Source organism: Mirounga angustirostris, unplaced genomic scaffold, assembly GCF_029215605.1.
Source record: "Mirounga angustirostris isolate CCGP_5_RB_7025 unplaced genomic scaffold, mMirAng1.0.hap1 SCAF_5, whole genome shotgun sequence".
Classification (NCBI taxonomy): Eukaryota; Metazoa; Chordata; class Mammalia; order Carnivora; family Phocidae; genus Mirounga; species Mirounga angustirostris.
Genome location: NW_026991713.1, coordinates 86,922,928 through 86,940,384, shown reverse-complemented (window position 1 = coordinate 86,940,384; position 17,457 = coordinate 86,922,928). Strand labels below are relative to the sequence as shown.

Here is a 17,457-nt window from a genome sequence, read left to right as displayed (position 1 = left end):
GAACTTTACTTGTTAGATTTTTCCTTCATATTTTTTGTAGTGTCTGTTAAAGGGAATAATGGAATTTGATAGTATTTTTTTTATTTTCAAGTTTTTATTTAAATAGCAGTTAGTTAACATAGAGTGTAATATTAGTTTCAGGAGCAGAATTTACTGATTCATCACTTACATACAATACCCTGTGCTCATCACAGCAAGTGCACTCCTTAATCCACATCACCCATTTAACCCATCCCCCCCCACCTACCTCCCCTCAGCAACCCTCAGTTTGTTCTCTACAGTTAAGAGTCTGTTTATGGTTTGCCGCTTTCTCTTTCTCCCCACTATGTTCATCTGTTTTGCCCAGTGGGGGCAGGGCTTAGGTTTAGGCCACCAGTGTTGGTGCTGTGCAGTTTAGTGATGTTGGTTTAGGCTGAGGGGTCAGGGAGAGGAATGGCAGCTCCTTTGTCCCCCCATAGGGGAGTCTGTGCTTGCTGTTTTCAGGGAAACCCTCCTAGAAGAGTGAATAATTTCCTGTCCTGCATCATAGGTGTTTTTCAGATCACTGTTTTCATGCTATCTGTGTCTGGGTTACTTGCCTGCCTGGAGCAGCACCATGCACTTTGGATTTTAGGCCAGCCAGGGCAGCTGAGTTTTAAAACTCCAATCTTTAAGGGTACCGGGGTTACTTTCAGTTAAGTGTCTTGACTCTTGACCTCAGCTTAGGTCTTGATCTCGGGATTGTGAGTTCAAGCACCATGTGGAGCCTACTTGAAAATCAATCAATCAATCAATCTCCAAACTTTAGGGACCTGCTGTGGCAGGGACATACACTGGTCTTCTGGGGGAGGATCTCGCTGCCCTGGTATTTGTGCAGATTTGACCCAAAAGGACAGTTGCACCAGAGTGCAGGAGTGTGGGATTTGGAGCAAAGTGCACCAAGGAGCCAGTGTCCAGGTTTGCTGCCATGAGCAGGTGTCTCTGCATCTATGCTGAGGGTTGGGGGGAAGGAAATGGTGCCCACCAGCTCCTTTGTCCCCAGAAAGGCAATGCCTCCTCTCTCAGATGAACTCCAAGAAGGGGGACCCATCTTCCAGTGCATCTCAGGTCATCCACAGATCATGCCCTATGCTTCCTGAAGTACCTGCCTGCCTTCTCTATAGGAGCACTGCAGCGCCCTCAGGGCTTTATACCAGCCAAGCCATGAACCTCTAAAACTCCAGTCTTTGAGCCCTGCTGGTGGCAAATATGAAAATCAGCCCCTCTTATTTTCCTGGTCAATGGCTTTGGGGAATTGTTTTCCTTGTGCAATCCCCTGTGTGCTCCTCTTTCTCTTGTCTCTCTCTGTGACCAGGGCTCCCACCCCTCCACACATCTCCACACCTCCTACCTCCCATGATGTGGCCTCCTCTCTCCCTCTAGTTGTGTAGTTTGTTCTGTAAGTCCTCAGATTGATTTCTTGGGTATTCAGAATGATTTGATATTTATCTAGCTGTGTTTGAGGGACAAGGCAAGCCTAGGGTCCTCCTACTACTCTGCCATCTTAGCTCCTTCCCCCTCTATGGTGTTTCAAAAAGACTTGATGTCTTAAAGTTCTTTAAAAACTTTCATTTTTGTTGTCTTGCTTACATTTTTATTTTGGTATATTAAAGTCAAAGACTGTCCTCCGTGATCACTGGAACATTTTACTAATAATCTAATTTATACATACAGTCAAGTATAGATTCCCTTTTAATTCCTATGAAGATCTGTGGATTTGGATGTTACTGAAGCTGTTAAAACCATCCATGAATTCTTCCTGTCTAAAGTCTTCATGTATGCATCCTCATTTACAGTGGTAATTTACAACCTATTTTTAAACATTCAGACTATGAATAATCTTTCTATTTAGAAGCATTTCCTCTCTGAAGTCCCACAACTATTTGATTCTGCAGATCGTATGCTAACTTAAATATTTTCTTTCTATAAATTTAGAGCTCATACCTTTAATGATGCTCAGGAAATTTAGTCACTTTGTGGAGCAAACATGTTCTGAAGAGTTGATATCTTTATTGACTTGAGGTACTCATAACTCCAAGAATCTCAATCCCATCTTGTAATCAATACTGTTGGATATTAAAAATAAATTCTACCTGTCAGAAACTATTGTGGAAATAATTTTTTCATGTGGAAAATAAATGTAGCTGTCTGTGAACATAACCATGCATGTCGTATATTAGAATTAACTACTAATCAGTATCTAGACTTGTGGAATATTGTATTGTATTTCTATTCTAGCTACTGAATGAAGCCACAGAAATAGCTGGTTATGTTTACATTCCAAAAGAAAGCATTTATAGATAATAATAACTTCCCTCTTGAAGTGACTCTTGTCTATCTATATGTGTTGTCTTTTGTAGCAAATCCATTCTGGGGTCTATGCTATTCAGTATGACATTACAGAATGAACCTCCCATAGAAATGATAGCTCCAGGAGTGTGGGATATAAGCCAGCCATCTCCAGTGATCCTGCAGGTAAGAGTCAGGCTATGAGATTAAAGTATACATGGGAAAAAAAAAAAAAAAAAAAAAAGTATACACAGCAAGTATTGGTTGATAAGTAGCTTCTCAATTACAGAAACAATTTTCTTCTAGAATCACACATTTTAATAGTCTTCTCTTCCTCCAATCTGCTGGGATTTGTAAAACCTCTAGTTCTTTTATTTTGTATTCAGTACTCTCAAAGCACTTTTCCTCCAGCTTATATAATAGCAATTTCAAGCCATTCTCCATCAAACATGATCATGAAGGAAAGAAATGAAGTGTTGCCATTAGTATATTCATTATGTGGATTCACTATTCTTTCCATTGTCTGAAAACAGACATTGGTATATATTATTAACTTGGTACTTTACACCTGCCTTTGCATTGTGTCATGTTTCCTTAAAATCCTTCAGTTGTACATTTCCTATATGACTAGTAATTAGGTCAGTAGTGGAGGAGAAACTGCAAACAAAATCCATTCAACATACTTTCTTTACTTTTAAGACCCCTCTTCTTTCTGTGATTTGTTTTTTTTTTTTTTTAAGATTTTATTTATTTATTCATGAGAGACAGAGAGAGACAGAGAGAGAGAGAGAAGCAGAGGGAGAAGCAGGCTCCCAAGGAGCAGGGAGCCCTCTGTGATTTGTAATCATGAATAAAAGGTGGCTGGGCGCCTGGGTGGCTCAGTTGGTTAAGCGACTGCCTTCGGCTCAGGTCATGATCCCGGAGTCCCGGGATCGAGTCCCGCATCGGGCTCCCTGCTCGGCGGGGAGTCTGCTTCTCCCTCTAACCCTACCCCCTCTTGCGCTCTCTCTCTCACTCTCTCTCTAATAAATAAAATTAAAAAATCTTTTTAAAAAAATGTTTAAAAAAATTAAAAAAAAAAATTAAAGGTGGCTAATGATTCCAGACTTTGGTCCTTACTGCTGAGAGCTCCTTGTGTGTTCATCATTATAAATGATCATATTGGTCAGATACATGAAGCATGGCCATTCTCATATATGGAAATGCAGGGAATATGGACTTTCCATCTCTATAGGGAAAAACTGGGAACTGCTATCTGGGCAGCACTCTCTAGAACTGGATTTCTCAACTCAACACTAATGACATTTTGGACCAGATAACTCTTCGTTGTGGCAGCTGCCTTATACATTGTGGGATATTTAGCAGCATCTTTGGGTTCTACCTACTAGGTGCCAGTAGCACCTGCCTAGTTCTGACAATCAAAAAAAATGCTTCTTGATATTGTCAGATGTCCTCTAGGGATAAAATTGCCCTCAGCTGAGCAGAGCTGTTCTAGAGAAAGCTAGTGGAGTCTCTTGAGTTCTTAAGCTTCCAGGTTTGGGGTGAGGGACAAAGTGTAGCAAGATGTTGAAACTAGAAGAGAAAAATAATACTAATAAAAATGTGGCTTCCACTGTGAAGGAGGAAGTCCTTGCCAAACATCGATTTACTTCTAATTCATTGATGTGATGATGAAAAAGAGTGTCTAGTTTCAATATTGGCACAACATCGTAGATACTCAACATGTAATGGCTTATTATTTAGCAGATGTTCCATTGTAACATGACGACTACCTTTCTTTAAGAGGCCAAATGCAGGAGCACCTGGGTGGCTCAGTTGGTTAAGTATCTGACTGTTGACATCAGCTCAGGTCATGATCTCAGGGTGGTGAGATCAAGCTCCAAGTTGGGCTCTGCGTGCTCAGCATGGAGTCTGCCTGAGATTCTCTCTCTGCCTCTCCCCCGATCATGATCTATAAATAAATAAAATCTTTTAAAAAATGCATTTTTTAACAGACTATTGCTTGCCAGATATAAACTACCTCAGTTTAATGAGAATTTTCCAAGTCTGACCATTGCCCAAGCTTTGAGGATATAAAGTTATGATTCAACGGGTCTTTATCAGCATTGGTGGGGGTGGAAGAAGTAAGAGAGACTATCAGATGATTCTTCTCAGATGAGAGGAATAGCTCCTTTAGAACACAGATCCTGGCAAGTGGAATCTGAGGATTAGTTTCAAGTATTCAATAGGAGCATAGATTTCCAACTAGACATCTGGAGCTATAACCAAATTTATCTTTAAAAAAAGGTGGGGGGGACATGAAAATCGTTCAACATCATGCAAAAAGTTAAATAATCTAATTTTTATAAAATAATTTCAAATGGTATAGACATAAAAGGAAACATCTCAGGATATTTGTAATTGATGATAAAATATACAAAATAAAATAGGAGTTATTAAAGTTAAAACTCTTACTAACCGATGTCACTCTAATTATATATAGCTAAATTTAGAGTAGAATCTTTCAGCCTAAAGATTATAGTAAGGAAATTAGCAAATTCTGCAACCAGTATTTGTGTTAAGGAGTCAAGATGGGTATCAGGGAAAGACATCGGGCTCAGAGTTAGAAAATCTGGATTATAGTTTTAGCTCTTAAACAGAAAACTTTATAACTTTGGACAAGTCACCAAACATATTTTCACCTCTGTACAATGAAAGGGTTACACTATGCCTATCCAACTTCTTTCAGATCTGTACTTTTCTGATCATCTTTATTAGATAGCTACTGCCCCATGATTGCCACCCTAGTATGAGAAAGGATATGATATGTCACAGAACCTGAATCCTTTAAGTCCATCACTTTTTTTTAGGTTCTATGGCTTAAGTGCCACCGAAAGCAGTGGGTGGAGTGAAGTATATCTGAGTTCAGAAATGGACAAAGATTGGGGCGCCTGGGTGGCTCAGTCAGTTGTTTGCCTTCAGCTCAGGACATGATCCCAGGGTCCTGGGACCGAGGCCCGCATCCAACCCTGCATTGGGCTCCTTGCTCAGCAGGGAGCCTACTTCTCCCTCTCCCACTGCCTGCCACTACCCCTCCTTGTGCTCTCACTATTTCTCTGTCAAATAAATAAGTAAAATCTTAAAAAAAAAGAAAAAAGAAAAAAGAAATGGAGACAGATTATTGCATGTTTCCATTGACCCGGATCTCCCTCAACTTCCTACCTCTCTCTGTGTACAATCAAGTAGAGTGGCTCTATCATAATTTAAGAACTAAGAGCAGAGTGGAGAGGGAGGAGCAAGATGGCAGAGGAGTAGGAGACCTAAATTTCGTCTGGTCCAGGAATTCAGCTAGATAGGGATCAAACCATTCTGAACACCTACGAACTCAACAGGAGATCAAAGAAAAGAATAGCAGCAACTCTCGGAACAGAAAAGCGACCACTTTCTGGAAGGTAGGACGTGTGGAGAAGTGAATCTGAGGTGATATTTGGGAAGATAGATGGTGGGGGAGGGAGCCTCCATCAGCTGCTACTGGCAAGTGATAGAGCAGCAGAGGACAAAATTGGAAATTTTAGAAGTCTGCTCCACTGAGGGACATCGCTCCAGTGGCTAAACAGGGGGTGGAACACTTGCTGGGACGGTGTGGTTTCAGGACCCTCGGGGTCACAGAAAGACCGGGGGTGCCTGAGTGCAGCAGAGCTCCAGGTATCAGAGCAGGGAAGCTGGCTGCAGAGACCGAGCCGAGGAGTGGGCTCACAGCTTGGGGTTACCATAAACCGTGATCTGCAGCACAGTCGGGCCACTGCTCTTCCAGCAGGGATCCAACAAGCGGCAGATCCGGGGAGACTCCCCTTCCTCCCCCAGGAGGAGCAGCGCAGGAGTGCACTGCAGGGATCTGCTGGGTTTGGAGACTCCACATGGGGTCATGTGCTAGAGATAGAAATGCTCGGTCACAGGCCGGGTGAGCACAGTGTGCGGCCGGAGACTGGGGAGACAGGAGTGATTGACTGCTTTTCTCTGGAGGTGCACTGAAGAGTGGGGCCCCGAGTTCTCGGCTCCTCCGGGGCAGAGATTGGGAGGCTGCCATTTTCACTCTTGTCTTCCAAAGCTGTACTGAAAACTTGCAGGGAACAAAAGCTCCCGAGAGCAAGACCAAGCAGATTACTTAGACTGGACCCGGTGAGGGCAGGACAATTCCGCCTCTGGCAAGGACATTTGAGAACAACTGAAACAGGCCCCTTCCCCAGAAGATCAGCAAGAACAGCCAGCCAAGACCAAGTTTACCGATCAATGAGAACAGCAGAATTCCAGCGCTAGGGGAATACTGCACATAGAATTCATGGCTTTATTCCCATGATTCTGTAGTCTTTCAAAATTAATTTTTTTTAATTTTCTTTTCTTTTCATTTTAGAGTCATATTCTATCCCTTCATAGTGCTTAACCTAATTTTTGGTATATATATAAGTTGTTCTCGCTTTAAAATGTTAGGTTACAGTTTCTTCTAACAGACCAAAATATACCCTAAATCTCTAGTGTATGGCTTTGTTCTGGTCTCTTGCCTGATCATATTCTCTCCCTTTTATTTTTTTAAAACCTCTTTCTTTTTTCAAACAACTTCCTTTCTTATCAATTCCTTTTATAAAATCTATTATAATTTTCATCTTTACAGTCATATTCCATCCCTTCATTGTATTAACCCTTATTTTTGTACATATATAAGCTTTTCTTTAAAATTTTGGGAGGTACTTTCTTCTAACAGACCAAAATACACCCAAAATCTAGTGTGCGACACTGATCTATGCACCAGCCTGTTCATATTTGATCATATTCTGCTTTTTGTTTGTTTGTTTGTTTTTTGTTTGTTTGTTTGTTTTTCTTTTGATTTTTTTTTTCTTTTTTCTTTCTTTCCCTTTCTTTTCCCCAGTTTCAGGTCTCTTCTGATTTGTTTACTGTATATTTTTCTGGAGTCATTGTTACCCTGTAAGCAGTTTTTTCTCTCATTCATTTTTTCTCCTCTAGACAAAATGATAGGATGGAAAAATTCACCTCAAAAAAAAAAAAAAAAAAAAGAATAAGGGACGCCTGGGTGGCTCAGTCGGTTAAGCGTCTGCCTTCGGCTCAGGTCATGATCCCAGGGTCCTGGGATCGAGTCCTGCATCGGGCTCCCTGCGCTGCGGGGAGCCTGCTTCTCCCTCTGCCTCTGTCTCTCTCTCTGTCTCTCATGAATAAATAAATAAAATCTTTAAAAAAAAAAAAGAAGAAGAGGCAGTGCCAACTGCCAGGGACCTAATCAATATGGACATTAGTAAGATGTCGGAACTAGAGTTCAGAATGATGATTTTAAAGATACTAGCTGGGCTTGAAAAAAGAATGGAAGATATTAGAGAAACCCTTTATGGAGAAATAAAAGAACTAAAATCTAACCAAGTCAAAATCAAAAAGGCTATTAATGAGGTACAATCAAAAATGGAGACTCTAACTGCTAGGATAAATGAGGCAAAAGAGAGAATTAGTGATATAGGAGACCAAATGATGGACAATGAAGAAGCTGAGAAAAAGAGAGATAAACAACTAATGGATCACAAGGGCAGAATTCAATAGATAAGTGATACCATAAGACAAAATAATATTAGAATAATTGGGATCCCAGAAGAAGAAGAAAGAGAGAGAGGGGCAGAAGGTATATTGGAGCAAATTATAGCAGAAAACTTCCCTAATTTGGGGAAGGAACCAGGCATCAAAATCCAGGAGGCACAGAGAACCCCCATCAAAATCAATAAAAATAGGTCAACACCCCAACATCTAATAGTAAATGTTATGAGTCTCACAGACAAAGAGAAAATCCTGAAAGCAGCTCAGGAGAAGAGATCTGTAACCTACAATGGTAGAAACATTAGATTGTCAACAGACCTATCCATAGAGACCTGGCAGGCCAGAAAGGACTGGCATGATATATTCAGAGCACTAAATGAGAAAAATATACAGCCAAGAATACTATATCCAGCTAGGCTGTCATTGAAAATAGAAGGAGAGATAAAAAGCTTCCAGGACAAACAAAAACTAAAGAATTTGCAAACATGAAACCAGCCTTACAAGAAATATTGAAAGGGGTTCTCTAAGCAAAGAGAGAGCCTAAAAGTAACATAGACCAGAAAGGAACACAGACAATATACAGTAAGAGTCACCTTACAGGCAATACAAAGGCACTAAATTCCTATCTTTCAATAGTACCCTGAATGTAAATGGGCTAAATGCCCAATCAAAAGACATAGGCTATCAGTTTGGATAAAAAAACAAGACCCATCAATATGCTGTCTGCAAGAGACTCATTTTAGACCCAAAGACACCCCCAGATTGAAAGTGAGGGGGTAGAAAGCCATTTTACCATGCTAATGGACACCAAAAGAAAGCTGGGGTGGCAATCCTTATATCAGACAAATTAGATTTTAAACCAAAGACTATAATAAGAGATGAGAAAGGACACTATATCATATTTAAAGGGTCTATCCAACAAGAAGATCTAACAATTGTAAATATCGATGCCCCTAACATGGGAGCAGCCAATTATATAAGCCAATTAATAACAAAATCAAAGAAACACATCAACAACAATACAATAATAGTGGGGGACTTTAACACCCCCCTCACTGAAATGGACAGATCATCTAAGCAAAAGATCAACAAGGAAATAAAGACTTTAAATGCCACACTGGACCAAATGGACTTCACAGATGTATTCAAAACATTTCATCCCAAAGCAACAGAATACACATTCTTCTCTAGTGCCCATGGAACATTCTCCAGAATAGATCACATCCTAGGTCACAAATCAGGTCTCAACTGGTACCAAAAGAGTGGGATCATTCCCTGCCTATTTTCAGACCACAATGCTTTGAAACTAGAACTCAATCACAAGAGGAAAGTTGGAAAGAACTCAAATACATGGAGGCTAAAGAGCATCCTACTAAAGAATGAATGGTTTAACCAGGAAATTAAAGAAGAATTAAAAAAAAAATCGTAGAAACAAGTGAAAATGAAAACACAACTGTTCAAAATCTTTGGGATGCAGCAAAGGCAGTCCTAAGAGGAAAGTGTATAGCAATACAAGCCTCTCTCAAGAAACAAGAAAGGTCTCAAAGACACAACCTAACCCTACACCTAAAGGAGCTGGAGAAAGAAAAGCAAATAAAGCCTAAACCCAGCAGGAGAAGATAAATAATAAAGATCAGAGCAGAAATCAATGAAATAGAAACTAAAAGAACAGTAGAACAGATCAATGAAATTAGGAGCTGGTTCTTTGAAAGAATTAACAAGATTGATAAACCCCTGGCCAGACTTATCAAAAAGAAAAGAGAAAGGACCCAAAATCATGATCAAGAAAATCATGAATGAAAGAGGAGAAATCACAACCAACACCAAAGAAATACAAACAATTATAAGAACATATTATGAGCAACTCTATGCCAGCAAATTAGATAACCTAGAAGAAATGGATGCATTCCTAGAGATGTATCAACTACCAAAATTGAACCAGGAAGAAATAGAAAACCTGAACAGCCTATAACCACTAAGGAAATTGAAGCAGTAATCAAAAATCTCCCAACAAACAAAAGCCCAGGGCCAGATGGCTTCCCAGGGGAATTCTACCAAACATTTCAAGAAGAATTAATACCTATTCTTCTGAAACTGTCCCAAAAAATAGAAATGGAAGGAAAACTTCCAAACTCATTTTATGAGGCCAGCATTACCTTGATCCCAAAACCAGACAAAGACCCCATCAAAAAGGAGAATTACAGACCAATATCCCTCATGAACATGGATGCAAAAATTCTCACCAAAATACTAGCCAATAGGATCCAACAGTATGTTAAAAGGATTATTCACCATGACCAAGTGGGATTTATCCCTGTGCTGCAAGGTCGGTTCAACATCCACAAATCAATCAATGTGATATAATACATTAATAAAAGAAAGAACAAGAACCGTATGATCCTCTCAATAGATGCAGAAAAAGCACTTGACAAAGTACAGCATCCTTTCTTGATCAAAACTCTTCAGAGCATCGCTAAAGTCAAGGGAAGCAAGGGCAAAAATGAACTATTGGGACTTCATCAAGATAAAAAGCTTTTGCACAGCAAAAGAAGCAGCCAACATCAATATCATAGAAGCCATCTATGAAAAACCCACAGCGAATATCATTCTCAATGGGGAAAAACTGAGAGCTTTCCCCCTAAGATCAGGAATACGGCTGGGATGTCCACTGTCACCACTGCTATTCAACATAGCACTAGAAGTCCTGGCCACAGAAATCAGACGATAAAAAGAAGTAAAAGGCATCTGAATCAGCAAAGAAGAAGTCAAACTCTCACTCTTTGCAGATGATATGATACATTGTGTGGAAAACCCAAAAGACTCCACCCCAAAACCGCTAGAACTCATACAGGAATTCAGTAAAGTGGCAGGATATAAAATCAATGCACAGATCTGTGGCATTCCTATACACCAACAACAAGACAGAAGAAAGAGAAATTAAGGAGTCGACCACATTTACAATTGCACCCAAAACCATAAGATACCTAGGAATAAATCTAACCAAAGAGGCAAAGAATCTGTACTCAGAAAACTATAAAATACTCATGAAAGAAATTGAGGAAGACAAAAAGAAAGGGAAAAACGTTCCATGCTCATGGATTGGAAGAACAAATATTGTGAAGATGTCAATGCTACCTAGAGCAATCTACACATTTAATGCAATCCTTATCAAAAAACCATCGACTTTTTTCAAAGAAATGGAACAAATAATCCTAAAATTTGTATGGAACGAGAAAAGACCCCAAATAGCCAGAGGAATATTGAAAAAGAAAAGCAAAGCTGGTGGCATCACAATTTCAGACTTCAAGCTCTATTACAAAGCTGTTATCATCAAGACAGTGTGGTACTGGCACAAAAACAGATACATAGATCAATGGAACAGAATAGAGAGCCCAGAAATGGACCCTCAACTCTATGGTCAACTAATTTTGACAAAGCAGGAAAGAATGTCCAATGGGGAAAAGACAGTCTCTTCAATAAATGGTGTTGGGAAAGTTGGACAGCCACATGCAGAAGAATGAAACTGGACCATTTCCTTACACCACACACAAAAATAGACTCAAAATGGTTGAAAGACCTCAATGTGAGACAGGAGTCCATCAAAATCCTACAACAGACAGCAACCTTTTCGACCTCAGCCACAGCAACTTCTTCCTAGAAACATCACCAAAGGCAAGGGAAGCAAGGGCAAAAATGAACTATTGGGACTTCATCAAGATAAAAAGCTTTTGCACAGCAAAAGGAACAGCCAACAAAACCAAAAGACAACCGACAGAATGGGAGAAGATATTTGCAAATGACATATCAGATAAAGGGCTAGTATCCAAAATCTATAAGGAACTTATCAAACTCAACACCCAAAGAACAAAGAATCCAATCAAGAAATGGGCAGAAGACATGAACAGACATTTTTCCAAAGAAGACATCCAAATGGCCAACAGACACATGAAAAAGTGCTCAACATCGCTTGGCATCAGGGAAATCCAAATGAAAACCTCAATGAGATACTACCTCACACCAGTCAGGATGGCTAAAATTAACAAGTCAGGAAATGACAGATGTTGGCAGGGTTGTGGAGAAAGGGGAACCCTCCTACACTGTTGGTGGGAATGCAAGCTGGTGCAACCACTCTGGAAAACAGTATGGAGGTTCCTCAAAAAGTTGAAAATGGAGCTACCATATAATCCAGCAATTGCACTACTGGGTATTTACCCAAAGATACAAATGTAGGGATCCGAAGGGGTACGTGCACCCTGATGTTTATAGCAGTAATGTCCACAATAGCCAAACTATGGAAAGAGCCAAGATATCCATCGACAGACGAATGGATAAAGAAGATGTGGTATAAATATACAATGGAATATTATGCAGCCATCAAAAGTAATGAAATCTTGCCATTTGCAAGGACGTGGATGGAATTGGAGGGTATTATGCTGAGTGAAATAAGTCAATCAGAGAAAGACATGTATCATATGATCTCACTGATATGAGGAATTATTAATCTCAGGAAACAAACTGAGGGTTGCTGTAGTGGTAGGGGGTGGGAGGGATGGGGTGGCTGGTTGATAGACACTGGGGAGGGTATGTGCTATGGTGAGCACTATGAATTGTGTAAGACTGTTGAATCACAGACCTGTACCTCTGAAACAAATAATACATTACATGTTAAACCAAAAAAGATGATAGCAGGAAGTGAAAAATGAATGGGGCGGAAATCGGTGGGGGAGACGAACCATGAGAGACTCTGGACTCTGAGAAACAAACTGAGAGTTCTAGAGGGGAGGGGTGTGGGGGGATGGGTTAGCCTGGTGATGGGTATTAAAGAGGGCATGTACTGAGTGGAGCACTGTGTGTTATACACAAACAATGAATCATGGAACACTACATCAAAAACTAATGATGTAATGTATAGTGATATAACATAACATTAAAATTAAATTATATTAATAAAATAAAATAAAATAAAAAAGAACTAAGAGCAGAGTTTTAGACAATGTTGCTCTTGTTCTATTTCATATTCCTCTACTTCCCCACCTCCCCATTCATGTCTAAATTCACTATATTCTGGCTTGTTAGTCTTAGTTACCCGATCCAGTGGTGGTTTTATTTCTCTTCAGACTAGCTTTTGCAACTTTTGGCACTCTTTCCTATTGGAGAACACTCTTTTCCTCTCATTATCCTTTCTCTGTTTCCTTCCCAGGCTCCCCTTCTGCTAATCCTCCCTGTTGACAGTTCTCAAAAGTTCCATGTACTGCCCATTGTTATTCTCAGTATATATACTCTCCTGGGAAAACTTCTTAAAAAGCTTTGTTGAGATAGAATTCACATACCGTACAACCTTCCCTTTTAAAGTGTGCAATTCATTTTTTGGGATTTTTTTTTTTTTTTTTTTAGTTCTTTCAAAGATATGTACAATTACCACCAACATCAATTTTAGAGCATTTTCATCACGTCAATTAGCAAACCTATATCCTTTAGCTATCACCTCTTATTCTCCCATTTTCCCCAACTCTAAAAAACTGCTAATCTACTTTCTGTCTCTATAGATTCACCTATTCTGCATATTTCATATAGATTAAATCATACAATACTTGGTCTTTTGTGACTGGCTTCTTTCATTTAGTATAATGTTTCACAAAGTTCATCTACATTATAGCATACATCAGTATTCATTCCTTTTTTATTGTTGAATAATATTACATTGGCTGGATATACTACTATACTTTATCCATTCATTAGTTGATAATGCATTTAGATTGTTTCTACATTTTAGCTATTGAGAATGGCACTGCTGTGAACATTTGTGTACAAGTTTGTGTGTGGATGTATGTTTTCATTTATCTTGGAGATTATATATATATATATCATTAGAATTGCTAGATCTCATTCATTTCTAAGGTTTTATTCACAATATCTATCCAGGTTCACTTTTTAATCTATCTCTAGTTCGTATATTTCACACTACACACTTCAGACAAATATAGCCACATACCTGCTGAAACTCCCACCTGGATATTCTACAGACAGCTTCAAAGAAAACATATCCCAAACTGAGCTCATCTTTCTCTCCAAATTGCTCTCATCCCCTGAATTATTTATGTCTGTTCATGCCCCCACATACACGTACTTGTTTCATTTGCCTCATCCCTCTTTATCCCTACTCATACTCAGTCTGTGCTATACCCTGCCAATTTACCTCCCATATGTTTCCCACGTGTATCCTTTCTATTCGCCACATCTGCCCTAGTTCAAAAATTCCCTCCTAGGTTACAATAGTTTAGCTGGCTTTCTTGTTTTTAGTTTTGTCATTCTATAATCCAAAATCCATAAGTTTGATCTTCCTAAAACTTAAATTTGAACCTGCCACTCTTCTATTTACACTCTTCAATAACTCAGCACTACCTAGAGAATTAAGGTCACGCTCTACAGCATGACTCCCCTCCCACTGTTTCTCTTGCCACTCCTTAGCTGACACTTCAAGCTCCAGCAACTTTGAAAATGTAGTTTCTGACATGCACTGTCCTGCTTTTACCTTATGTGCATTTACAAATACTGTTTCCTGCTTGTGGTGTGCCCTCCCTCTTCCTCTCACCATCCACACTGCCTACCCCTCCTCTGACATTATTTGTGTAATTAATATTCATCTTTTAGGATCCATAGGCCCTCCTCTAGGAATCTCTCCCATATGCTCTCCTCTCTTTCCACCCCAAGCAGGGTTAAGTGACCTTCCTTTGCATTCACATAATAACCAGTAAGACTTTTATCAACACATGAACCACATTATACTTCTTTCTCATTGACTTTTTGCCCATTGACTTGTGATTTCTGAAGGCATTGGGTGTTTTATCCCTAACATCTAGCATAGTGCCTGAAATATAATATTTGTAAAATCAATGCTATGTGTCCATACATTTTATCACTACAATAACCCAACGCACAGATGTTTCTAAACTTTGCACTTTATTGCAATTATTGGAATCCAGATTCTAGAGTGTTTGGTTCTCCCTTTTATCTAAGTGGCCTTCCTCTTAAACTAATTCATACTTACTTACTCACCCAAAGTATTTTACTTTACCGAACATTGTATTAGATGCTTACACTTCATTATCAACAATGTTAGGGGGAGGCAACAGTCTTATTGATACCAGGTCTTTAGAACACAGTACCTTTTGCATCCTAATGTAGCAGATTTTTGTTTTTGTTTTTGTTTTTTTCCATCACTCCTGAACTGCCTTATGGATCCCTCTTTTACATTTCCTTCTTTAAGACTCACCACAATTACCATCCAGTTGGTAGGCATCCTTCCTTACCCTGAAATACCATAGTACTTATGATCTAACGTTCATGTGCCTCATAATATCCAAATACATCTACAGTCCAGGGGGTAGTTCTTTGAACAAGTTGACAGAATCATGGGGACCCAAACTGGGCCCATTGGCACCTCTGGGCATGGTTGTGGGTCATGGACACCAGGGACATTCACAGCAGCTTCCTCAAGGAATTCCAAGTCATAAAGTCACAGTAGGAATCATAGTGGTGAAGTGTAAATGGAGAAGGATGAGGAGAGGAAGTGAAGTAAGAGGCATAAATAGAACACAAGAAGTCAATATCCAGATGTATAAGGAGGTGTGAATTAAAGGACTGGATAATCAGGTCTGAATATTTTCCTGCATCTCAGAGAAAAGAGCCTCATAATTTTTTGTTGTTGTTGTTCTTGAAATCAGGAGTCTATCCTCAATGCTTGAGGCAGGAATGTAATAAATAGATGTTATGGCTCATGCAATGGAGACATTTGAGGAGATCTCCTGGAGCACTCCATTAAAAATACTTTTGAGACCAAAGCAGGCTTGGCTAGTTACAATCATAGAAGGAGAAAACCAGAGTCACATGTTTGCCATTACTGACTTGAAGCACAACTTCGGGGTACTATGTATCTATATTGTACCATACTTTAATTGTTAATGTATACCTTTTCTCCTTAATTAGACTTTAAGTTCTTTGAAGGTGATGGATACTTTTTATATCTTCCATAAAGCATGATATGCAAAAAAATTCTAGAGCAAATATAATAACATATACTTTGTGGGAACTTCACTTCTGTGAAAAATTACAACAAAAGGCATTTGGGAGAAATTCCAATATTTCCTATCAGTGGGTCAGGAATCAGTAATTATAGCCTCATAACATATGACATAATGCAGTCTGTATAGGGACTCATTCATATATCAGAAATTAAAAATTCATAAGTGAAATATATCAAAGAATTTATTATATATTTGTGCACAGGGATACTTCTATATTCTCATCCAGTAACTTTAGTTTCCTCATCCACCCTGCTCTTCACTTAAAACCAACATAAAATTGAACTAGTTCATCAAATACTATTTCTAGTATTTTTGTTTCATGTGTTTAAAATATTTGAGCACATAGAGTAACATAACCTGCCAATGCTAGAGCTACCTCTCTCTAAGGAACCAAAATTAATCTTTTTGTCAAGAGGGAAAATTTATTATAATATCGCTTTTCTATGACTCATTTCTTTTATCATGTTGGAGTATTAAATGGTACAGTATAACAAAAATTATACCAAAAACAAATGTGGCAACAAATTTTATAGGTTATAAAATTGCTAAAACTTTTTTCTAGTAAATAACCCAAATAGATTCAACCATATTTCAAGCTGTAACTCACACAGTCTACCTTATGTTTCTCAATTTTCTCTGAGATCCCAAACTAACATAGTTCAGCAGAGAAAAATTATTTAGATTTTTTTAATATAAAAAAATATTATAACTTTAAACACACATATGGGCATTAAAATATCTAGCTCATTTACATGGTTTGAAACTGTATATTTTGTTAACTGTTTTTTTTTTATTTTACTTGATTCAGATTATCACTGAAACATGGTTTACTAGAAAACACATTCTGCCAAAAAAAGTGGCCTGAATTCTAGCCCTGTCTATAAATCTGAACTACAGAGCAAGAGCAAAAATACTGTATTTGGTTATACACTTACACAGATCTTTACCAGAAATTTCATGTCTACAAAGTGGTTTACAGCCCTGTAGATTTCCTGAAGTAGAAACCAACATAGAGTAATTCTTTTTATTTTCTCAGGTATTTATATGAGAAAAGTGTAATTACCATCTACATTTTTTTTAAAGATTTTATTTATTTATTTGAGAGAGAGAGAATAAGAAAGAGAGCACATGAGAGGGGGGAGGGTCTGAGGGAGAAGCAGACTCCCTGCCGAGCAGGGAGCCCAATGCGGGACTTGATCCCAGGACTCCAGGATCATGACCTGAGCCGAAGGCAGTCGCTTAACCAACTGAGCCACCCAGGCGCCCCTAGCATCTACATTTTTTATCATTTAATAATAGAAAGATATCTTAATACTTAACTGTATAAAGTATATAATTTCAGCATTAAACAACAATGTAATATTTAAATTTATGAAACTTCATATATTGTTATTTTTTCTCATTTTTCCTCAGATAACATTACACATTACTAATTTATGCCACTTATATAAATAATTGAGGATTTGCTAAATACCATATATATTTAAATACCAAG

General features: G+C 38.7%; 1 protein-coding gene across 2 annotated transcripts in view; it reads left to right on the top strand.

The window, feature by feature from the left end:
- Positions 1–17,457, top strand: part of PIK3C2G (phosphatidylinositol-4-phosphate 3-kinase catalytic subunit type 2 gamma) — a 345,844-nt gene that overhangs the window by 89,219 nt on the left and 239,168 nt on the right. For both annotated transcript variants that reach the window (XM_045869235.2, XM_045869225.2), the window contains one exon: positions 2,379–2,493. In XM_045869235.2, coding sequence (XP_045725191.1) covers positions 2,379–2,493 — 115 coding nt within the window. The remainder of the gene's footprint in view (positions 1–2,378; positions 2,494–17,457) is intronic.